Genomic DNA, 25,614 nt, shown 5'->3' on the forward strand with positions numbered 1-25,614 from the left:
GGCACTTCACCTGCTAGATGGCGCTGTCCTCCAAGGAAAGACGCCAGCTCTGCTCCAACAGGGCCCGAGTGGAGGAAGCAGGAACAACTGAAGTTGAAAAGAATTGAGGCGGGAGAGGCAGAGGGGATGGAGGGAAGACAGTGCTTTTCCCAGAAGCTGCACCTCTTTCTGTGGGGTTTCTGGTGCTCTCTGTAGCGCTTACATTGCAGTGTGGGTGTTCCACACATTACAGCTGAAAAGTCATGGGGCCTTTGGCTCTGAACAAAAGTGAATAAGAAATCCCTATGTGTGTGTGTGTGTGTGTGTGTGTGTGCACATGTGTGTGTATTGTGAGGAGGGGGCAAGATGATCACTGAGGTTCTGTCCCAAGGCTGCAACTTACAAATAACATGTCCCATCCCTGGACTTACAAGAGACAGTGAGAAAGCGGTACAGTCAGTCCTTTCTTCATCCTGCCTGCTAACCGGGGTGCCTGGGACTCCTGGTGACCTTATTCCAAAGCCTTCTAGCTCTGCTCCAAACCGCAGGGGCAAGCGGTAGTGACCAAGCCTCCCTTCCCCTGGGCAGTGTCAGGCTCTGGTCTGCACGCGGCACCAGGGACGCAGCCTGCCACTGCTCGGACTCTATCAGCAGCCAGGAGGAAGAAAAACAAAGATAAGGGCAGGAGGGAGTTGGAAACCAGGAGGGGACCTAGGAGGAGGGAGAGGAGGGCTGAGGAAATGCAGGACAGGGAACAAAGAACAGAGGGGAAAGGTGAAGGGGTGGGTGAGTGGGACACGAGCAACCAGGTGTCCAGAGAGAAGGGAAAGGGCCCAGAGAGGAGCGCAGTGGGGGAGAGAGGAGGGACAGCGTCAGCGTCGGGGGAAGCAGGCGACAAGGACGCTGCTACGGGGCTTCCAAGTCCGCGCTAACACTGACCAGCTTGAAAGGCCAGGCAAACAGGAAAACCGAGGGAGAGGAAGTCGGATGATTACAGCAAAACCGACCAAGAGCCCGTGGAGGGAAGCAGCTGAGACGGAGGGGGCAGAAGAGCAAGGCAGGGGAGAGACAGTGGCGAGGACGCTTGGGAGCGGGGACAGCGGGAGCAAGCGAGGCAGAGGGCAGAGCTGGGCGGAGGGAGGGGAAACACCAGGGATGGAACAAGCAAAACACCACACAATCAGGGCAAGAGCCATTAAAAGAATGCTTACCTTCGAGTCGTAAAAGCTGGAATGTGTGTGTTTTGGCCTGCGGCCATTGCCCAGGAAACACAGTGTGGCTTTTAAGCAAACTGTGGCGTGGCTGGGTCCACATATTAGTAGCTTGCCCTGGTCTGCTGCTTTGAGATGCAGCTGCTCTGAGCTGCCCACTTGTTGGCTGGCAGCCTGCTGTTGGGGACATCCGCTGGAACCTGCTGTCCCCGCTGAGGGTCATCGCTGCTTGGCTGATGGTGCTCTCAGTTCGGAAGCCCTCACTTCTCTTCCAGGGCAATTGCTTCCCTCCCCGGGGAGACCTGTTCACTGTCTCTGGACCTGGAGGTCCCTCCGAGGCTGTTCCCTGGTGGGACTGGCACCGGGGCTCTGGGAGGACAGGGGAGGCACGTAAGGGGCAATGAGGGATGGAGGTGAAGGGAAGGGCTCCTGGACTGTGATGGTCACAGGTTAGTTCTTAGTTTGACCATTTTACTGTGTAAACTGACTCATTCCTTGGTCTCTCTGAGCCTCAGCTACTCATCTGAATCTGGACTCATAATCAGCCCTGATAGGGTTCTGAGGAGGCTCAAATGAGATGATCCGTGTGGCTAACAGTGTGATTAGCTCATATTAATACTAAGGGTTAGCTGTTGTTTTTGTATTCTTATTAAAGACCTGGTAACTGTGTTTGTGTGTGCTTGGGGGATTAGTCTTTGAATGCAGAGTAAGGGGCATAGGTCTGAAGGTATTTCAGCAAGGGTATGATCTGTGCCAATCACTGGCAAGAGAGATCTGGCAGTGACGTGTGGCCTGCTTTGGGGAGCAGAGGAGACCTCTTCAGCGACCAGGGTGGGTGCCTGGACCTGGCATGGGAGCAGTTGAAATAATTGAAAGGGTATTTTGAGGGGCAGCCCAAACACAAAGAACTTGATGACTGAATGCACAGGTGATGAGAGAGGGATGATTTAGCATGACTCCAGGATTCGGCGGCCTAGAAAGGGGTTGGAGGGAGCTCTCAAGCGAGGGATAAGTTTTTACATTTTTAAAGGCTTGTTTTGTTTTTGTTTTTAAACAAAAGCAAAAAGAAGAACGTGTGACAGAGACCATATGTGGTCTGTAAAGCCTAAAATATTTACTAAAATACTTAATATTTGCCTGACTCTTTGCCTCCGTGCTGGCTTAGGGGATCAGAGTAAGGGGCAAGCCGGGAGCGGACTGGACGGAGCGCAGTGCCCCCCCCCCCCCCCCCCCCCCCCGGGAATTAAGCAGCAGACTACAGCGGGAGCAAGCTTTGTGTGGATACAGCGCCGATTGGAGTCACATTCCACATTTTTTTTTTTTAACGTGGACTCCGGATACAGACCTGGTAGAATCCTGGCTCCATCTTCCTGCCTGGGACCCACACCAAGTTATCAACCTTTTTGTATCTCATTTTTCTCTTACTTGTAAAATGGAAATGCGAACTGCACTTAGGAATATTTTTTCTGGAGGATTAACTACGATAGGACATGTCAAGCATTGATGAACAGTGTCTGATGGCACAGCACACCATAAATATTAGCTTTTATTGTTACCGAGAACCTAGACACCCAGAGATGGAAATGAACAGGGCATATGCTAAGCAGCGGTGAGAGGGTGGGCTGGTTTGGTGAGTAACAGTGAACACATATCACTTGCCATTATTATTACATCAATAGTATCACTCTGCTGGTGTTAGGACTTGAGATCTGGTCTTGGGGCCCCAGCGCTCTCATCGGTAAAGCACGAGGTTTGCTAAGATCCCTTCCAACTCTGTTTTTCTAAATTTTTGTCAGTCTCTTCCTCCTTCCTCATTTCCCTTCCTCCGTTTCGTCTATGCGGTTACAAACACGCTTAATTGGCCGGGATGTTTTGACAGCCAGGCCATCCTGCGCTTCCCGGTCCTCTGGAGAAAGAGAAATCCCAATCCTGTAAGAAGGGATTCTGGTTTTCCCTTCATCATTCCCAGTGATCTCTCCTCCTTTAGCAGCCCGCCCCTCCAGGCGCTTCCAACAAAAGAGTCAGGTCATTTTTCATGTCGTATCAGCCGAATGTCAGCCTTTGAAGCATTTGTCCTTGTTTCTCCGAGTGTCAGTGTCGGAAGTTCTCTGTCTTCCCACTAGGACTTTCTGAGGGCGTGGAGAGGATCCCAGAATTTCTAGCCCTCCCTGCGGCAGCCGAGCCTCTTTGCACACTCTGGTTGAGAAAAAACGATTGGAAAGAAAGAAAGAAAGAAAGAAAAAGAAGGGCCGGTGGAGGAGCAAGGCAGGCAGGCCTGGCCGGTGACGCAACCAGCAGCGCTCCGTTTGTGCGTGTGTGCTGGTGGATGCGGGCGCCCTGCCCTGCTGGTTACTCACGGCTGCCAGGAGAGGCTAGTGGGGGAGAGAGATTAGGGTCATCAAGATAAGGCCGAGAATATTCAAACTGGAAGCAAAAAAGGGGCTGTTTTTCCAATAGTAAGTAATCAGGGAACAGGAGGATGTAATTTGCAGATTAGGAAAGTGAACAAAGAACATAAAATTAACTTGATAGCAAAGAAGAGCGTAGTCTGTTTGAAGAAATAAACCCCAGAAAGCATTAGTGTTGATAAAATCAGACTGTTGATTTAAACTAAATAGGAACTATAACCAAATCAGGGAGAGGAGGGGGACTCAGTGGAAGTTGAGGTTGTAATTTCAGTGGGGGATGGAGGGCTGCGAGGGTCTTAGAGACCTGATGGAGCCTGTGTGTGTGTGTGTGTGTGTGTGTGTGAGAGAGAGAGAGAGAGAGAGAGAGAGAGTGTGTGTGTGTGGGAGAAACATTGATTTGTTGTCCCACTTAGTTTTGCATTCATTGGTTGATTTTTGTGTGTGCCCTGACTGGGGATCGAACCTGCAACCTTGGTGTATCAAGATGATGCTCTAACCAACTGAGCTGCTTGGCCAGGGCTGAGGATTGTCTTTATTAAAAGGTGGAATTGATTTCCAAGAACAGATGCACAGCAAACATGCACACGCACAGTCCCTGCATCTCTCCTCCCCTATGTTTAATCCTCACGCACCCACACAAGCTCATCTGAAACACGAGCAGCTCTCTGATTAAACACCGGTACGGACCTGTGTCCAAAGCAGAGGAGTCCCAGAGCAATGCCTTTGATCCTGAGGTGATTGGAATGGGCTGTGTCCCCTTTTATCACAAACAGGCTGACCAGGTGAGGGAACCCTCCTGCAGTGGGCAGGGAGAAGCCCAGCGCAGTGCTGGGAGCTGCCCTTGGAGTCCCCGGGCCGAGCCTTCTTGGCCCGCACTGACTAAGATGGGAGACTTCTGTTGTTTTTGTTGTCTTTGACCTGCTGTGGCAGGGCTCTACCCGAGGACTGAGGTTCAGAGAAGCGTCCCTGTGTAGCCATGTGCTCAGAAGTCTGCATTTGCCTCTCCAGTTCATTCTCCTTTCTCCATTCTGCTCTGACCCCTGGAAGCAGCATCTGGGAATCCCTCCCTTCCCAGCTATGGGAGGCTGGTAGGAGGCCGCTGTGCTGAAAGAGAGAGAGGGCAGGGTATGCCCCTCCCTGCCAGGCTGCAGGCTGGCGATGGCTTTCTTTAAAGAAGTTCGAAGCTCTCCTGTCGCTACGGCTTCAGCCTAAGCCACAGCTCCCTCTGGGTTCAGGGTCCTGGCCTTGCCCCTTTACGCACAGGGGTGGTCACGGCCCCTCCTGCAGCTGCTACATCTGGAGTGTTTCATCACCCTTGTTGGCTTCCTTTAAATGTGCCTTGCATTTAACAGACACTTCCTTAAGTGCTCCAATGTAGAACTTAAGGTCTCCTTCTGTAAGTCCTCCATTTTTGTAGGACTCTGGTGGGTACAAGTGATGACAGCTCCCATCTGCAGATCACAAGGTTTGGGCTACAGTGAGGACCCATCACAAGGTGACCATGTGAGCATGGGCACGTTGCTTCTCCTTTCTGGCATTGGTTTCTTCATCTGTGAAGTGGGGGTGATTGTGAGGTCACCTGTCAGCTAAAATATGCATTGATTCTGTCTCTACTAGTAGTGTAGTGGGTAGGGCTTTGAAGGACAGCAAACATGGGTTTGAATCCTGCTTTATGACACTTAGTAGATGTGTGGCCTTAGGCCAAGTCTCTTAGTCTCTTTGAATTTTGGTTTACATCATCAGTAAAACGGGGAAGCTGAGGGGGAGGATGAAATAAAGTTTATGTATGAAAGCAGCTAGACCAGTTCTCATGACATAGGAGGTATCCACCCACGCTGAAGCCTTTCTCTCCTCTCCTGGCTTTCTAGGAGGGGAATGCCCGAGCACAGGGAAGAGGCGTCTACTGGCTCTGGAAACTCCCAGGTCCTTCCTCGACCTCCAATACTTTTATTTGTATTTGCTGAGATCTCAACTCATAGACTCCTCCTATTCATTCATCCTTTCCGATCTGTCTGCTCCTTGAAGATCTCTCCCTGGAGACATCTCTTGAAAAGGCAGGCAGGCCTGAGGTTAGCAGGAGGGAGGGAACTAGAAGAAGCAGGCCCTGCTTGGACAGTGTGCCACTTGGCTGGCCTGGTATTCTGACCAAGGCAGGGGTTTCTTCCAGCTCAGTGCTCTCCGGGACAGCTGACACATTTCAGGGACTTTATGTTTTCTTCTTTATACAGATGACACCTTTGTAAGTCAAGGATTGGGCCTTTCATTTTTCATGGTCTTTGCTAATACCTAAATTTTAGTCCAAAAAGAGCTCTTATCCAACTCAGTCCATAGCCCTCCCTGCCCACGCCCAAACTTGCCATACATGGTTTTATACAGAGAGTTTTTTTAAAGGTTATGGAATAGGACTCCTGAAATTTCAGATTTCAGACCTGCCACAGATAGGTCCAGACTTGGAAAAGAGTTGTGAGTGAAAGGAAGTTATCAGTACTTTCTTCCATTCACCCGCAATGTCCTCTTTTTTTTTTTTTTTCCATTTCCTGAAAATCAATCTTCAGATACTCAACATTTGTAAATGCTTATAGTTGACCAGAGACCCCTTTGCAGGGACTTCACCAGGGTCAAAAGACCCCCATAATTCTGCCCCCATTGAATATATACTTATATGTTTATATCTGTCAGTTCCCACTGAATGCTCTCAAATATATGATAATTTGATCCATTCTTCTATCTGTTCATTCATTCATTCACCCACCCCCCAACTAGCCAATTGACAATATTGGTTGGGAGCCTTTTATGCACAAAATGTGGTAACGGCCTTTCTATGATAATTTTTAAACAGTGTCAGTCACAGTTCCAGACTTAAGAAATATAGAATATATTTGCAGACCCAAAACAAACAACAACTTCTCTTATAAAACCAGTGCAAGCTAGGGCTAATTGTCCAGTTGAGCATAACAGGCACTGCTGACACTCGGAGGAAAGAGAAGGCACGACGGAGCCTAGTTAATAGGACTGGCTTTAGAGAAGAAGTGAGAATTGAGCCAGCCTTAAAGGATGAGTGAATGCATGTGACTAGAGAGGGGACAGCTACCAGAGACAGCGTGGGGGCAGAGGGAATGAGACTAGATAGGAGAGAGAATTCTGAAGGTAGACTTGTTTGGCTAGCTTGGATCATTGGAGGCTGGAAAGTTTGGTTGGGACTGGTTCTGGAAGAGAGGCTGGGCTGTGAAGCTGAGGAGCATAAGCACTTCTTCCTACAGGTAACAGAGGGCTCCTGAAGATTTTTCTAGCCAGTGAGAGGCATCTAGTAAAAGTATGCCGAACGCTGTAGAATAAAGAGTGTTTGCATTACCTATCCACACACTGACTCATAGGTTCATGCAACAAGAGTTGAATGAGCTCTACTATGCGCTTACTTCAGAAATCATGGCTGGGCCCTAGTTATGTCCTAGTTCCTTCAGAAATCAAAAGGGAAGTCGAAGGAGCCCTGGCTTTGGGAGAGCTTATTGGTCATCAAGACCAAATAGCTCACCCAGAAATGAAGACCCCCAAATCAGCATTGTAATGAACTCTTTAAAAATATGTTTGAAAAATAAAATTAAACACAGACACAGAAAACCAAAACAAAAAATTTATAGTTTAGAGAATTATGACACATAGTGACTATCTTTATAACTACCACCCAAATCAAGTCTTGCCCATATATATTTTTAACTTGATATGCCTTTTAGGTCTCTTTTAATCTATGCTTTCCCCCTGCACCTCTTTCTTTTCCTTATAATTTATCTGTTGACAATCTGGGCCACCTGACTTGTCAAGTTTCCTACAGTCCGATTTGCTGACCGCTTCCTCATTGTGTGTCTCTGTCTTCTCTACTTCCTGCAAATTGGTAGCTGGATCAAGAGGCTGATGCCTTTAACAAGGTTATAGTGTTATGTCCTGTGTCTGGTTTATGCTGTGTTTTGATATTAGTCAAAGTAGATGCTCGGTGTCTATATTCATTAATTCATTGGGAGTTGAAAAACAGTAAAATTTTATTTCTATATTTTTTTTATTAATTTCTTGAGATACTTTTTATAAAGAGATACTTCATCTGCTATTTTGTTACACATACTACAGTTCATATAGGATAGGTAGGATAAGGTTTGATTATTTCCTCTTATTTATCTTATTTTCAAGATAATTGGTTCATTGTTTCCTCAAAAGGTCACTAATTATATTTTAAAAAATTAAAAAATATATGTCATGAACTCTTGGATTTATATATATTTAATAAATTTCAATCTGTTGCAAATCTCAAACCTTTGGCCAGTGGAAAACCATTCAAGGTACTTCCTGAGTTCCGTTGAAATGACCCTAGTAGTTTTTGACAGCTTCCTTCTAACTGCATGGAGAGATGTTCCAACCTCATCAGGGACATTTCCTGCCTCAGTCCTGGAACTAGCCATTTCTCCAAGAAATCCTGGTTTAGTTCAATGGGCTATGTCATTTGCAGATCAATTCGGAGTGCTGGAGATGCTCACCATTGGGTTGACTTTTGTTTCTAAGTCTTCTTAGTGGAAATAGCTGGAATAAACAATTACCTCATGAGTTCATACTAATATTTCTAACTTGGTTCATATCTACAGGGTGTTTACTTAACATCTGTGTTACCTCAGTAGCTCCTTCCTTTCACCAGAAAGTCCTTGAAGGCAATGGGGGGATGGTAGAATTAGAATATCCCATAATTAGCATTTGCTTTTTACTACTTTACATATATGACATTCACAGAAGAATACTTGTACTGTCACTGACATTATTATTACCAAAAGCAGATACAATATTTTTTTGCATATGCTAATCATCACTCCATTTTTTTGTAGTTGTAGTATATTTGCATTTTAAATCATATAGCCATTACATACTAGAGTCTGTACCTTTTAACCCTCATTTAATCTTTTATCTACAAGTAACTAATATTCACCAGTAATACCTGTCTGAAACTTGTTCTTTAGTAGACTTTGTAGGAAGAACCCATGGGAATAATATTCTCTGAGTCTTTGCATGTTATTAGCAGTTTGTGATTTCTTGGATAAAAAATCCTTGGTTCACATTTTCTCTCCTTGAATATCTTAAATACATTACTCTAATTTCTTCTGGCAAAAAGCTTTGCTGTCAAAAAAATCTGAGGATAATTTAATTTGATTTCTCTTTTAAGTTATATGCTCCCTTTGCCCAGATACCATTTTTTTTAACTTTTTCTGTTAAATACAATACTTTTTAAAGACTATGTCTGGGTTTTGGTCATTCTGGGTCAGTAGTCTCAGGTACATAATATGTTATTTCAATATAGTTCAGATCCTTATTTATATTAGGAAAACTTTCTTGAATGAGAATTTTGGTCTTTCCTTTGTTCCCTGAGACTCCTCTGTTCCCAGGCTCTGTTTTCCTCCAGGGTCTCCTCTTAGTCCTGCATTGGATTCTCTTTGCTTATCTTCTGGTCAAGACTTTTAAATGTAATTTCCAATTGTTTGGATTTTATGATAATTCCTAAGAGATCAGGGCAAATGTATGCCTATTTTAAAACAGATTTATGATTTGGGGTGAGGACTGACAATGGTTTTTTATGTTACTTTTACTTTATCCGTGGGTGCTGGAGGAACTGGACTGTAAATCTCAATGAATGTTGTTAATAGTACAGCAGCAGGCCAGTGGGAAAGACAGTCTGGGGTCTGGAGACTTGTGCTATCCCTTCAGGTCACAGGGTCTGAAAGTCTGAGACTGGCACTGAATGGAAGCACCTTCTCCTGTTACGGGATTAGAATCCTTTCTTTGTCTTTTCCAAGTACTAAAGCTTCTTAGGAACAGAAAACCACTCTTCTATCAAGCAGAGAGATTTAGGGACATGTCATTTATTTGTTTCACCACGGAACCTAAAGCATCATATATTTCGCTCCATAACATGCACCTGACCATAAGACACACCTGGGTTTTAAGGAGGAAAATAAGAAAAAAAATATTCTGAACCAAATGGTGTGTTAAAATATTTAATAAAATGCTGTATTTTTTGCTCCATAAGACGCACAGGCATTTTCTCCTCCACCTTTGGGAGAAAAAAAAGTGCGTCTTATGGAGCAAAAAATACGGCAGTAACGTCGAGGATGACTTTCAAGAATCATGTGAGCAAATGCATAGAAGCTGATCGAAGCAAAACATGTTTTGTGGCGTAATAGAATTTTTTTTTTTCCTGAAGCTGGAAACGGGGAGAGACAGACTCCCGCATGCGCCTGACTGGGATCCACCCGGCACGCCCACCAGGGGGCGATGCTCTGCCCACCAGGGGGTGATGCTCTGCCCCTCCGGGGCGTCGCTCTGTTGCGATCAGAGCCACTCTAGCGCCTGGGGCAGAGGCCAAGGAGCCATTCCCAGCACCCAGGCCATCTTTGCTCCAGTGGAGTCTCGGCTGCGGGAGGGGAAGAGAGAGACAGAGAGGAAGGAGAGGGGGAGGGGTGGAGAAGCAGATGGGCGCTTCTCCTGTGTGCCCTGGCCAGGAATCGAACCCGGGACTTCTGCACGCCAGGCCGATGCTCTACCACTGAGCCAACGGGCCAGGGCAATAGAATTTTTTTTTTAACAGAAGGGATAAAATAATTATCTCTCAATATCCACGTTCTGTGTGGTTCAAAGTGAAATCATCCATTATAATAGCATGAAGTTGCTGAGCTACACAACCTGGACTTTTATTTTTGAGATGCTTTAGTTTCCTCTGGCTGCTATAAGGAATTATTACAAATTTTGTGGCTAAGAATATGATACAGATTTATTCTCTTACAGTTCTGGAGGCCAGAAGTTCAAAATGGGTTAAAATCGAAGTGAGCTGAAATCAAGTGTTGGCAGGTGTCCTGCGAGGGCTCTGGGGGCAGGATTGGCGACTTAACCCTTGGTCATTTGCCCGGGGCATCTGTCTTTCTTGGCTCAGGGCCCTCTTTTCCCTCTTCAGACCCCATCACTCCAGTCTCTGCCTTCATCCTCACATTGACTTCTCCGTGCAGCCAAATCTCCTTCAGCATTTCTCCTCTAAGGACACTTGTGGTTCGTGCAGGGCCCACCTTGCAAATCCAGGGTAATGGCCCTGTTTCAAGATCCTTCACTTAATCACACCTGTGAAGTCATTTTTATTTTTGCCATATAAGGTAAGATTCACAGGTTCTGGGGACTAAGGTATGGATGTCTTGGGCCAGCACTATTTAGCCTACCATATAGATACGCTTTTCGCGCCAAAGAATCCCTAACAACAGAGCAAAGGAAACTCGTTTTCTGGTTGGTGGTAGGGCGGAAGCTCAAAATAGTCATCTGGAAGCTTGCAATGTCTTTGAAAACCAACATTGTTGGTTGTTCCTTAGAAATGGGTTGAATTTTTGGAGGTACACTATATTTATGCTTGCTTCCTGATAAGAAGAGTCATCCCCCTACCCTACTTTTCTGCCCCCAATGAAAAACTGGGAGGAAGTCCCTGGTTCTGCCACGGCTATCAGGACTCTGGAGTCCTGTGTCCACCCTGGTAGCTATGTCGAATGTGGCTGGCGTGACATCACATCCTAGGAAAGAGTGCAGATCAAGAGGTGTTCGTTTCCGCCATTGCTGACTCAGGCCGAGCCCAATAATCTGGGGGAGGGGAGTCACGGTAGATTCTGTCTGTCTCGTGCTGAGAATCCTCACTGATGCTGGAGTCCCATGAGTGAAGCAAGAGGTCTCAGTGGGGTGTGATTGATTCACAGAGAAGCAGGAGGACCAGTTCTCTTCAGTTAGAAAGCAAGTCCTTGGAGGTCATGGGTGCCATCTCCTCCACAGTGTTGCGTCCAGAGCCAATCCTCCTGGGTGCTCATCTGTGGACTGAGTCTCAGAATGGACCTTCGTCTCTTCCCTGACTCGGGGTTCAGGGTCAGGCCCTCTGTGCTGTCAGAGGGCTTGTGCAGAATCAGCATCCTGGGCTTGCGTTCTACTGGAGGAGGAGTGAGGAGCCTCATTTTTGCCCTGCGGCTCTCTGCACAACAGCCATGCAGTTATTATGCATGCTTTCTCTGAATCCCCCCCACCACCCCACATACACACTCTAGCCCCTTCTGCTCTGTAACTGCTCGGGGTCCCAGGACAGTTGAAATCTGCCAGCCGGGGCGCTATTTTTATCTTCTCCATGCATCACAGCTGAGGACTGGGCCCCCACACAGGTGCATCCACAACCGCTGTTTCTTCCTCTCTGAGGGTGCAGACAGAAAACCAATGCCTGTGCCTGGCGTGGAGGGGGCTCGGGAGGTTGGAGACCCAGTTGTTGTTTCTCAACCTCCTTGTCTACCCAGCTCTGCTCACGGCTGCATGTGGCGCGGCAATCCAGCGGTTCATAAAATGTGAGATTTGTGTATATGGCACGCCGCTGTGAACCTGGTTTATTTCATGATAAAGATTACATCTGTCAGGCCCTATATGCTCATGCTTGGGTCTGGAAGAGAATTCTATTGCCCAGAACTGCTCTCCCTTCCCACTTACTGGAGGCAGACTTCTTGTCCCTCCTCCAGAGCCAGCTGATGTGTCCCCTCTCAGAAGAGGGAAAGGGTGGGCAGAATCCACAGTGGGTCTCCCAGTTTCAGGAAAAAGATGGGTCAACTTTAAATTATTTCTCTCTTTAAAGCACTTGCCCTAAAAAGTCAGAGAATCTCTGTGACCTGTTAAAAAATTAATTACACGCACACACATATACACAATAGGATACTATACAGTACATATTATAATAATATATGTGTCTGTGTAATACCTGTCCATATACTTAAACATTTTTTTAACTGACTTTAGTTTTGAAACTTTTTACCAGGCATTTTTGTTTCAGTTAATCATGTTTCTATTGCAGCCTGGGGACTTTTTAAAACATTTCTAGAACCTTCTATCTGGCTCCCAGAGGCTTAAGCATTATTTGATAATTAGCCTTCACAATTATGTTATACGTTTTGGAGAGAAGTGTGGGCTGGGGGCGGGCGGGGGAAGAAAGTTGTGTGTGTTAGTTAATGTGGGAGGAATGAGGGGTATTGTCTGGGGACTGGAGGCATGCTTGCAAGAGGAAGAAGTTCCCTCTGTCAGAGTCGTGCTGGCTGCCAGTTCTCTGTGAAACCCTCACTTAGACACAGGGAAGGGCAGCGGGGGAGCCCTGGAAACTTTCTCGCCTTTCCTAATTAACATGATGCCAGAAAACAGGATCCACGGAGAGGCCAGCTACCCGCCATTTGAAAAGAAACATGCTTCACTACATTCTCTCTGTGTTTCCCAAGACTCACAGTGGGAACAGGGAGAGGAAGAATACGTGTTAACATTTTGGACACAGTATTTTGTTTCTTTACTCCACTGTAAGCTTGCTATCATCATAGAATAACCCTTGCTAAAATGACAGTCCCCCCCCCCCACCTTGTGTTCATAGTCCTTCTGCCTCTCGATGTCCACACACACACACAGGCACAGTGCCGTCTCCCTGACCCTTGGAGTCTGTTCCTTTGCTCCATGCTCTCTCTGATGCTCCAGAGAAATGGGTTTCAACCTTTTGACACTTGGGGACCAGAGAAAATAGGATAATTATTTTGGGCACTGCGAAGGCAGAAATCACCCTGAGTGTAAGCGAATTCCACTGAGGTCTTTGGGTCTGTCATCTCTGTACAGCCTCTGGGTGTTCGCTCCTTCATGGACCTGCGCGAATTCTGGCGCCTGGCCTGTGGAATGGTGGTTGGGAAGCACTGCTCGAGGGTCAGCCTCACGTTGTCATCTTCAAAGAGGTGTGTGTATTGGCTCTGTTTTCATTTTATGAAGATTATTTTGTGTTTTTTTTTTAAGAAGAAATTTTTGTTTTTGTTGATTGAATCAGATTTCTACAAAGCTGGGGATGCGGCTGATTTTGAGAGTAAGAAAGTAAAACAGGAGAGAGGAGACTGCATGTTGTGCTTTGTCATGTGTGTGTTTGTGTGCACACACATGCAGAGGGTGTGAGGATTCTTAGTCAAGAATGGCCCTCAGCCAAGATAGTAAAGCTGAGGAAGGTGTGTACTAGGGACCACGTTTTGTTTTATCACTTCTCTCCCACATCGAAGATGTTAGAGGACCCCAGCACTGAATCCAACCTACATGCCGTGGAATTTCAGGCAGCACCAGACAATGGGAAAGGCGCTTTGTTTCCTTTTTGTGCCTGGAATGTATTAATAGTATTACTAGTTTTTGGTGTGGGGGTGGCAGTGAGAGGAATTACAAAATTTCTTGGTCCTTCCAGAATCACAGGACATGCAGAGCTACTTGAGGCTGTTCTGTGGCACAGTTTTCCTTGGCCAGGGCAGGATGCTCGCTGGCGAGCAGGGCTTACCCGTTTAAAGGCCTGTGGGGGCCAGGCCTGCTATGGATTGACGGAACCCAGCTAGATGTGAGACAGCTGGGAATGAAGGGGATTGTGCAGACGGGATACTGTGCAGACGGGGGACTGTGCAGACAGGGGGCTGTGCAGACAGGGGACTGTGCAGACGGGGGGCTGTGCAGATGGGGGACTGTGAGATGGGGGACTGCAGACGGGGGACTGTGCAGACAGGGGACTGTGAGATGGGGGACTGTGCAGATGGGGGACTGTGCACACGGGGGACTGTGAGACCGGGGACTGTGCAGACGGGGGACTGTGCAGACGGGGGGCTGTGCAGACGGGGGACTGTGCAGACTGGGGACTGTGAGGACAGGGGGCTGTGAGGACGGGGGGCTGTGCAGACGGGGGGCAGTGCAGATGGGGGGCAGTGCAGACGGGGGACTGTGCAGACTGGGGACTGTGAGGACAGGGGGCTGTGAGGACATGGGGCTGTGCAGACGGGGGGCTGTGCAGACGGGGGGCTGTGAGACGGGGGACGGGGAGCTGTGCAGACGGGGAGCTGTGCAGACGGGGGACTGTGAGACGGGGGGCTATGCAGACGGGGGACTGTGAGACGGGGGGCTGTGCAGACGGGGGGCTGTGCAGGCGGGGGACTGTGCAGACGGGGAGCTGTGCAGACGGGGAGCTGTGAAACGGGGGACTGTGCAGACGGGGAGCTGTGAGACGGGGGGCTGTGCAGACGGGGGACTGTGCAGACGGGGAGCTGTGAGACGGGGGGCTGTGCAGACGGGGAGCTGTGAGACGGGGGGCTGTGCAGACGGGGGACTCTGAGGTGGGGGACTGTGAGGCGGGGGGCTGTGCAGATGGGGGGCTGTGCGACGGGGGACTGTGCAGACGGGGGGCTGTACTGTGCAGACGGGGGACTGTGCAGACAGGGGACTGTGAGACGGGGGACTGTGAGACGGGGGCTGTGCAGACGGGGGACTGTGCAGACGGGGGGCTGTGCAGACGGGGGGCTGTGCAGACGGGGGGCTGTGCAGACCGGGGACTGTGAGACAGGGGACTGTGCAGACGGGGGACTGTGAGACGGGGGACTGTGAGACGGGGGACTGTGCAGACCGGGGACTGTGAGACAGGGGACTGTGCAGACGGGGGACTGTGAGACAGGGGGCTGTGCAGACGGGGAGCTGTGCAGACGGGGGACTGTGCAGACGGGGGACTGTGCAGACGGGGAGCTGTGAGACGGGGGACTGTGCAGACGGGGGACTGTGCACACGGGGGACTGTGAGACGGGGGACTGTGCAGACGGGGGGCTGTGCAGACGGGGGGCTGTGCAGACCGGAGACTGTGAGACGGGGGACTGTGAGACGGGGGACTGTGCAGACGGGGGGCTGTGCAGACAGGGGGCTGTGAGACGGGGGGCTGTGAGACGGGGGGCTGTGCAGACGGGGGACTGTGAGACGAGGGACTGTGAGACGGGGGGCTGTGAGACGGGGGGCTGTGCAGACGGGGGGCTGTGCAGACGGGGGACTGTGAGACGGGGGACTGTGCAGACGGGGGACTGTGAGACGGGGAACTGTGCAGACGGGGGACTGTGCAGACGGGGGACTGTGCAGACGGGGGACTGTGCAGACGGGGGGCTGTGGAGACGGGGGACTGTGCGACGGGGGACTGTGCGACGGGGGACTGTGAGACGGGGGACTGTGAGACGGGGGGCTGTGCAGACGGGGGGCTGTGAGACGGGGGGCTGTGCAGACGGGGGGCTGTGCAGACGGGGGACTGTGCAGACGGGGGACTGTGAGACGGGGGGCTGTGCAGACGGGGGGCTGTGCAGACGGGGGGCTGTGCAGACCGGAGACTGTGAGACGGGGGACTGTGAGACGGGGGACTGTGCAGACGGGGGGCTGTGCAGACGGGGGGCTGTGAGACGGGGGGCTGTGCAGACGGGGGGCTGTGCAGACGGGGGACTGTGCAGACGGGGGACTGTGAGACGGGGGGCTGTGCAGACGGGGGGCTGTGCAGACCGGGGACTGTGAGACGGGGGACTGTGCAGATGGGGGACTGTGCAGACGGGGGGCTGTGAGACGGGGGGCTGTGAGACGGGGGGCTGTGCAGACGGGGGGCTGTGAGACGGGGGACTGTGCAGACGGGGGGCTGTGCAGACGGGGGACTGTGAGACGGGGGACTGTGAGACGGGGGACTGTGCAGACGGGGGACTGTGAGACGGGGGACTGTGCGACGGGGGGCTGTGCAGACGGGGGACTGTGCAGACGGGGGACTGTGCAGACAGGGGGCTGTAGCCACCCAACTCCGGCCATTGCTGCTTCTCAGGAGTGTGAGCCCAGTGTTGGCAACCATTGTTATTATTTTTTTCTGGATTATTATGTGACATTTCCTGATTTTTACAATGTTGATCGCTAATTCAAATTAATAGGGAACATAAAGCACTCTCCGGGCCAAGTAAAACACACCAGAGGTTTGGATTTCTCTGCCATGGAAGAGTGGTGAGTGCATTGTGGTCCACTGACATGCTGCATGACCTTGGAAAGGTCTGATTACTCCTTTATGAACCAAAGGAAGTAGGTTAGAGGAGCTTGAAAATGTTTTCTTGCTTGGACCCTTTGGGCCATGGGTCTCCTGAATCCTGTGTTCAGACCTTCGGGACCCCTTTATCTCCTGGTATTTCATGAAGACCCTGGCAGATGTCCAGGACAGAAACAGAGGAGACGAAGCCCATGCAGCTGAGGGTCAGAAAGGACTAGGTAACAGGACATATTGATTGCTCATAGGACACTACTGCCTTAGTAGCAAAGACTTATTGCTTTGAATTCTATATGAGGGCCATCTTTTCCTCTCCTGAACACCCATAGTTCTTTCCCAACCCTCTCCTTCAACAAATATGTTCATTCAATATATTTATTAACTGCCTGCCTGAGGCATGGCTTCCTCTTATGGCTTCCATTGCTGTCCCACTAATAGAATTATGTGAGTAAAAAGATGGAGAAGACCTATTCCCCAAATTTCCAGGATGCTAGGGAAGGAAGACTGGCCTGTGAGATGTGCTCACTGTGAGAGAAGCAGGGTGGATGTACATTCCACAGAGCAATGTACACCAGGAGGCCTCTTGCTGAGCCTGTGCTTTGAGAGCCACCAGGAGTGAGGTGGAGGGCTACCAAGATGGTGGAAGACCTATGACACGTGATGCCACCCTCTGCTCACTTAGTTCTTCTGCAAAGCTCCCCAAGTCATCAGGTGCTGGTGCCCGGTCATGGCAGCAGACTCAGGTGTGCAGCAGAGAAGGAAGACCGGGAGTTTGCAGAAGTCATGGGGTGAACTGGGGTTCCAACAAGCCATCACATTGGCCAAGCCAATTTCCGAGAGGCAGTGAGGTTCCCAGGCAACATCTGGGTATATTTGGGTATATCCAGGCACATGATCTCCTCAGGCTGTGAGCAATTTGAGAGCAGGATCCTTGTCAAAGTTGTCTCTGTTAGGCTGCATGCAGCCAACACCATGCTTTTTGTGCAGAGCAGATGCTTAGTAAATATATACTTGCAGAATGAATGAGCAAAGGAATGAATGAATGAATAAGAAAGCTGTTAATTGCCAGTCCATGGATACAGAACTCAGGCATCGCATGGATAGACCGACTAGGAATAAACTAGTCTAGAGAGTGTTAATTTCTGCCTTCAGCATTCACAGGAAGGATAATGTATGCTGGAGAAGGAAAGCATTAGTCTCTCTCCCTTTTGAAACCCCTGAAAAGATTTTTCTGAAGTGTGTATTTAAATGGGCAGCATACAGGTGTTTTCAGAGCAGCTCCAGCCTCGGAGAAGGCCTGAGGGCAAACCAGAGAAGACGGTACTTGGTAACGAGAAACACTCCTCAGCTACTCTGCATGCTTCAGTGGGAAAATGCAAATCAACTCATTTCCGCTTTTGAGGACAACTTCAGACAAAGGGGTCCCCAGGCAAAGTAACCCCTTCAACGTCCCTGGCTGTCTTTCCCCACTGCTCTTCTCCTGCACTACCTGCAGAGTGAGCTGTGGGGGGTGCGGAGGGGCTGTGTGTTAGCTGCACAGGAGCTGAGGGGGCGATGCATAGTAATGAGGAGCTGGGGGAGGACAGAGAAGGAAGGGGCGTTCATGGGAAAGGCCTTGAACTACCAGGTGGAATTACCCCTAGTTCTGTCGAGGAGGCCACCAGCTGGGGGTGACCTTGGGCACCAGGTGGGATTCACAGGCAGTCAAAGCTCAAGTGATTGTTGGAAATCATGCCAGTTCCACCATCTTGGTTTGTATTTTTTTTTTTTTTTTACATTGGGAAACTAGGATCCGAACAAGGCACCCCTGCGGAGTGAGTGGAAGGAGAGGATTGGAATAGGGCCCTGGCTGCTGGGGCAGAGCCACATCCGCCACCCCAGGTGTCATGTGAAGGGGAACCTGTGTTAACAGCATGGGTTTCCATGTGTTATAGTCTGGATGTGAATGCATGGGTGTGCCTCACGGCTCAATTAAGATTTTAAAAGACTTGAATGTCTCAATAACATTATGGTTGCTTCCCCTGACCTTCAACATAGGTAATGGAAAATCAAAACTGAAAAATTGTAACGAAAGTGTAAGGCAGTAGAATATATGAATTTTCCCATAGTGACTACTCGGATGATTTTCAAGCAGCAGATTCTATCTGTAGGTTATATGTTGGGCGCTCCTGGTTTCCTGTGTGTTTCAGGCTCATGCTATTTCTGATTATTAGGGAACCCAGTGTGTGACTTGGAGTGTCATCAGGGGCTTATTTTTGAGTGAGTGCACATGAGGGTTGTAAGAATTACCGTTACTTTTGTATCTATGTGGTTTTCTGTGGTATTAAGTGCATCTGGTTTTTTTGGTGACTATATATGTATACAAGTGCAGGTTTCTGTTTCCTTTCTCAACAGAGCAAGGCAATAAAATGATCACTAACATTGGCAGATTCTAGTTTGCTAAATGAGATGACATGTAAAAAGAATCTTTTACATGGTCCATACTCACTTCATGAAGGTTACTTTTCTCACCAAGTAAAAAAAGAGCTTTTCAAATGAATCTTGATCTCAACTTGAAACAGCCTGGGTTAGAAAAGCATTGGGGAGTTGGAGTTTTAGAGAAAGTTATGTGTCTTAGGAGTCAAAGAATGGGCAGGTTCATTTTAGTATCTATTAGTTTTTATAATTGGCTCTTAATAGGTAAGGGCTAAGTAACTTTTAATTATCCCTCAGTCAGCAAAAAGTGTACTGTAGTTTTTTACGCTCATGTATCAGAAACTTATGTGTATGATGTCTCTATATCTGTATATCTGTATAGACACACACACACGCACACACGCACGCACGCACGCACACACACACACACGCACAGCTGCATACTGGTAACCTTCGGTCTTGGCTTGGCTTGGTTTCCCAGGAGCTGGATGTGAGATGGTTCCCACACATCTCGGTGTGTAATCAATAACCTGAGTCAGTTCAGCTCCAGGAAAATGCTCCCTGTCTTCCCAGGAGACTCTGGTCCCCTCCTGAAAGCAGTTTCTGCACATCAGCGGGAGACACTCACTCCTACCAAACTCTAAAATTATTCTCAGTCATCATAAATAACGAAGATTGGAGGAATTCATTGTAGAACATGCTATATTTTTGTCCCGAAGTGATTTTCTCATCTGTCATTCTAGTTCATTCTCAGAGAAGATCATCATAAGTATAAGCTAGCATTTATTGAGTCTTGAGTGTAGGCCAGTGGTTCTCAGGGGTAGTGATATTGCCTACCTCATGCACCCTCCCCTTCCTAACAGTATTTGGGACTATCTGGAGAAAATTTTGGGTACTGTAACTTGGAGGAGAGGAGTACTATTGGTACATAGTAGCCCAAAGCAGAGATGCTACTGAACAGAGTACAGTTCAAGCAGCTCCTCCACCCAACAAAGAGTTATCACCCCAAATGCCAGTTGTACTGAGGATGATAAACACTGGTATCAGGCTCTTTGTCCCTTCATTACTGGCATGTCTCCATCAATCGTCTCATGGATCCAATGGGGTAGGTACTCCTGTTCAACCCCTTTCTGTCTTAAAGATGAAAGATAATATGGCACATAGAGAGGACTGATGGGTCCAAGGCCACCAGGTCCCAGGTGCAGCACTGCATGTGACCCGCACCCATCTCCTTCTCAATACTCAGTTTTAAGCATTACTGTGTGCTATAGGCATCCTTAGTCCTGTCTGGTGAGCGTCCCGGAGATGAGCTGCTGGCACCTCTCGCAGACAAGGTGACTGGTTCCTGCCCAGGGGTGACCAGTCCAGATTTGGTCGTCTTCTCCCACTGGAATATGGAAGTAGTGTAAAATTTGTCCTTGTTTAGCCCTGTTTTTTTTCTTTTCTTGATCTCACCCTTTTGGTTTTACTTCTTCTCTCTTTTTTGGTACCACAATAATCATTTCTTCTAATTCGTGGCCCCTTTCTTGAGGAGCCCTCCAATAGCTGGAGGCCAGCTTCACTAATGGCTAACTGTACGAATGTCCCAGGGGCTACAGGTGTTGATTATTGTCACCACGTGGGAGAAGAGGACAATTTCCCCTGATTCTGGACAGACCCTGCCATTCGCTTTTAAATCCTTTTGATGAAATTCTCTGGCCATCCAGAGATTAGAAAGGCAAACAAATCCATGTGAGTTTTGGTTTCAGATTTATCCCAAGGTTTCACAGAAAAGCTTTTTCTCCCACAAAAAAGCCTTCTGAGGAATTCTTTTATCAGGAGAGAAAAGAATTCCTGGAGATCTCATTAGTTAAATTACTCTCAGATTAACATATTTTATTAATTACCTATTATGAGACCCAAAGCTAAACAATCATAAAAAAAACCCAAGAAGAAGTAAATATAGTTCCCAGTGACTAATAGATGCCATGAAAGACATAATCAGTAAAATCAATTATATGCATTATTATAATGAAAGGTACAGTTAGTGCTTTAAAAAATAATTAGGTTATTGGCTAAGAGGAAGCTAGGCCCCCTCCATTACCCCTGGAGCAAGCCCCGGAGGCTTCACTCAAAGGCTTTTACTATAGAAATCATTGGTTTTATTGGCCAGGCAAATTAGTGACTCCATTAGCTTCACCAGTGGGGGACCCTGGTTTTCCTAAGTCACCAGGTGCTTTTGATCTGGTTGTGCATTTTCTCGAGTGGAAAAGAATACAGGGTTGGAGCAGTGCATTGAGATGCATTCAGATGTATCACAGTCTGAACCAGGGGTGGGATTCAGTGGGTTCGCACCTGCTCAGCAGACCCAATCCCTAATTTTTTGAGTTTGGCAAATCGGTTGTTAAAATCGCACTTGTAATCAGGGTTCTCTCTAAGGTGGGCGCTTGGGCAGTTGCCCCGTTTGAAAATCACAGATTTACATTCCTTACTCTTTTCTAATGGTCATCTGTGCACCAGCGTATTCTAAGCACCCATAGTCATGTTCACTCTGTCCATAGGTGAAAAAAATTGCAAGTGAGGACGCCAATCAAGAGCAATATGGAACTATCTTAAATAACAGTTTTATTGTTAGGTATTATTTAAAAATTTTTCATTAATATTTTAAAACTCTTTTCTTATAATCTAGTTTTGTGGACATCTTTTATTCTTATTTAATTATTAAATGTATGAAATACTAAACTTCCTTTTGATATTTCTTTTTTTTATACTTTAAATGGTCATTAGGGCAGAGAACCGGTTGTTAAATTATTTGAATCCCACCACTGTTCTGAATGTGTGGTGAGGGTAGAAACCGAGGTAAACAAAGTAACACATGGTGAGACAGTATAGCAGTGTGTGTGGAGTGTGTGGTTTGTGCCGGGTGCGTGGTGGTTGCACTACATGTGTGTGCCTACCCAGTGCACACGTGTGCGTGGCCAGGGAGCTGACGAGCAACATTTCCAAACCTCTGTCCAGAGCTCACCTTGCCCGTCTTGCTTTGTGTATAAAAATATTCCACCTATACCAGTAGCAAAGCTGCCTCCAAAGTGCCAATAAATAATATATGCGAAGCTTTTTTTCTATTTTTAATTTCTTTCCCCTTTCTCATATCAATGTAAAGAAGCGTGCAGTTGTGGGGCCGGTGAAAACGCGTATTAGACAATGCAGCGACACAGGAATTAGAGCAGCCGGCGTCCTCTGGCCATTATAAATGAGGACGCAGCTACCTGGAGAACGGGAAAACTGATGAGTACAGTCTGTTGGGGAGAGCAGGAGGAAAATTTCCCTCAGGAACACATTTCAAATTACTTATTTATGAACTGATGAACTGGGAGACCACCTATTGAGACATGGGCGTAAGCAGTCTGCTGCAGACAGCAACAGAGCTCCAGCTAATTGTGCGGCTGTTTTCTGTTAGAACGCCTGCTCTCCAGCTGGGCTCTGGAGGCAGGAAATTTAGGCTCTGACTAGAAGTTACGCTTTTCCTCTTTCTTGTCCGCATAAATATATACATACATATTTTAATCCACTTGAATCGTTTGGCAAGAGCCTGGGAAAAAAGCTGCTACAGTTGGCCCTGGAGGGGCTGGGGCAGAGAGGAGGTTTTGGTGTTGAAAGGTTTGCAGTTATACCCAACAATCTGGGAGGGAGGCTGAATTCTGGGCTCCTGTGTCAGCTCTCAAAAGGCTGTTGGATCAGGCAACGGATGGTCACATCTTCTTCCTTCCCTTCTTGGTCAGCATCCTCCTCCCCGCTTCTCAACACCTTTATTGCTATGGCAACAGGGTAGTGAGTGCTTCCTCAGTGCTGGGCTTCTGGCTGTTTTACATGAGTGATCTCACTGTGTCCTCACAAGAACCCTACGAAGGAGGCACCATTGTTATCCTCGTTGTGTAGGTGAATAAACTGATGGATCAGAGAAGTGACTTGGCTATGGCCACAAGTCAGGTTCGTCTGCCCCCGGAACTCAGGTCCCTAATTACCTCCTGGATGCTTGTAAATGTTCACAGGAAGTAAATAGCATCTTATGCTGAGAATGCTGTGGACTTACTCTCCATACTGCAGGCAGTAGGGGGAGGGGAAAGGTATCTGACGGGCAATTGGGGGACATGGGTATTGTTGGGAGACATTATTCCAGATGACTGGTTAAGAAAGAGGCAGAGCCCTTAGAGACGTTATTCTTAGCTCCATTTTAGAGGTGAGGTAACAGAGACTAAGCAAAGTGTAGCAAAGTTGTCCTGAGTCACACATGTACGTCACAGAGCTAGGCTTTGAGCGAGGCTTGGGTTGTGAACATCGCATGAGGACATCGCATGAGGTAGGTAGTGGGCTAATTTAGAATGAGCCCTTGAGGGCAGGGTCTAAATCTTATTCACCCTTAATTCCCAGTACCTGGGAAAATTGACCCGTGTGGACTGTCAGTAGGTGTTTGCTGAATTGGAGTTTGAGCTCCAAATTCAGAAAGCTTATGGAGCTCTTGCAGAGATCCCCATTCTCTGGCCACAACTGCAATAATAACAGCATATATTTACTGACCATCTAACTGTGTGCCAGGCCCGGTGCCATACCCGTACACGGTCGCCTCATTCAGTCCCCGAGACCTGATGCAGCAGGTATTTTTATCAACACCATCTCCAGGTGACAGTTGAGAGCATTGAAGCTCAGAGAGGTTAAGTCCGTGGTTCTAAACTGGGAGTGATTGTGCTTCTGCTGACCCACCCCACCCCAAGGAGACAATTAGCAGTCTGAAGACATTCCTGGTGGTAACAGCTGGAGAGGTAGGTAGGTGGCTACTCTACTGAATGTAGTGGGTAGATGCTAGGGCTGCTGTAGACACCTCGCAATGCATACAACATATTCGCACAACAAATAATTATCTAGGCCCTAATGCCAGTAGTGAGGTAGGCTGGGTTAAGCGTTTGTGTAAACTGTTAAGTGGCAGAGCCAGGATTCCACTTCCCTTGTCCTTCTCTAGGGCTGTGTGCTCCTCTGCCACTGGGCAGTTCTCCTTGTCCTTTCTCCTTGGGTAGCCTAAGGTTTTTCTCAGAAGACACGGTTTTGGTGCAGCCTGAGTGGGGGGAGTGTACTGGAGCCTCTGGCGCAGATCTCTGTGCACACTGACTCTTTCCTCTCAGCCTCACAGTGGATCCTGACTACCAAATAGGTGCATGCTGTCTGCACGCCGCTCTGTCAGGGCCGGGGCAGCTGGAGCCGGGGGGACCTGGCGGAAAGGCTCAGGGCGTGCGGACCCCAGATTCCAGGCTGACTTCAGCAATTCTTACTGTGTAGCCCCCGAAAAGCTCCAGACACCCTCTGAGCTTCTATTTCTCAAGCTGTGGGACTAAGGAGACTATTTACGAAAATCACTGGAAAAAGTGGTAGCCCAGGAGTTTTGAAAAGGATAGAAGGCTGCATGTCAGGCTGGGATAACCTTTGTTACATCAGCAAACATGTAACAGTGACAGGTTACACCACGACTGTTGAGTATTTCCTCTTTGTCCTCCTTGGCTTTAAAGACTGGGAATGATCTCATTTATTTTTCAAAAACAATTTTATGAAGAAGGGACTAACCGAGAAGGGCCTCATGCTTGGTCCAATGCTGTGATGCAGCTGTAACTCTGATGTAAATTCTGAATAATATTTAAACAGGGGGCCCTGTGTTTTTATTTTGTGCTGGGCCCTGCAACTCAGGTAGCTGGTTATTCATCTTTAGACATGTCCGCTTCAGCCTAAGCATCTGGTAACCCTCAGTAGGGAGTCCATCAGAAATGACCTGTACCCTCTCTGGGTTCAGAAAGAAGGAAGGTGGTTAGAGCTGATCTTTTTTCTATGAAATGAATCAGTGCCATTTTCTAGGCTTATTAATCAGTTCTACCTACACCTGGGTCAGGTAGAAAGGACAGGAAACTAGACCAGCGGCAATAAAATAATAAAGAACTGTGAGGCAGTCAGGCTCTGGGTTCAGAGTGTCACAATAACAGAAATAGTATTATCCACACAAAAAACCCCTCCTGAGTTCTCCATGTACAGAGCCTTATGCTAAGTGCTTTGACACGCATGGTCTCATTTAACCGTCACAATAATTCTTGAGGTGTGCGTTACTGTTATCCCCATCTTTCCGATGCAGAACCCATGGCTCGCTGGCATTTAATGACTTCCCCACCACATCATAAAGCCTGAGGGGGAATCCAAACTCCACTTGCTGGCTTTGGTGCCGTGAGCAAGTAGTGCAACCATTCTGTATCTCTCTTTCCTTGAGTGTAAATGGGGATACAGCTTGCTTTATAGAGTTGTCATAAATTTTGAATTAGGTAAAGTAACTTGGAATGTGAGAGCAGGGGCCTTGTGCTTTTTGTTTATGGCTGTCTACCATGGTTTCAGAATAGTGTCTGGCACACGGTTGGTATGTCAGTTGCCTCTTGCCATAATGCCATGTAACTGCAATGCACAAAACAGTGATGGTGTACAGTAGCAAGCAAGAAAATGTGAACTCATTGCTCTCCTGTCGGGACTTGTGTGGTTGTCAGTTTGGCAGGTCTACTGGTCTTGTCTGGGGTTGCTCCTGGGTCTGAGGGCCAGCTGGTTGTTGTGTAGGGTGCCCGGGGCAGCTGACTCTGCTCCCCATCCCTCTCCCTCTGCAGAGGGCTGGCTCACGCATATCCTCGTGGCAGTGGCAGAGGAC

General features: G+C 48.1%; 1 protein-coding gene across 1 annotated transcript; it reads right to left on the reverse strand.

Moving 5' to 3' along the window:
* Positions 1–14,018: 14,018 nt before the first annotated feature.
* Positions 14,019–16,313, reverse strand: LOC136335613 (uncharacterized). The gene has a single exon (XM_066276795.1). The coding sequence runs from the start codon at positions 16,311–16,313 to the stop codon at positions 14,019–14,021; it is 2,295 nt and encodes a 764-aa protein (XP_066132892.1).
* Positions 16,314–25,614: the final 9,301 nt, after the last annotated feature.

This window comes from Saccopteryx bilineata, chromosome 4 (assembly GCF_036850765.1).
Source record: "Saccopteryx bilineata isolate mSacBil1 chromosome 4, mSacBil1_pri_phased_curated, whole genome shotgun sequence".
NCBI classification, from domain to species: domain Eukaryota; kingdom Metazoa; phylum Chordata; class Mammalia; order Chiroptera; family Emballonuridae; genus Saccopteryx; species Saccopteryx bilineata.

Bases quoted from the DNA above. Each gene is read 5' to 3' on its own strand.
- LOC136335613 (XM_066276795.1), bottom strand. From the start codon at position 16,313: ATGGTTGCCAACACTGGGCTCACACTCCTGAGAAGCAGCAATGGCCGG.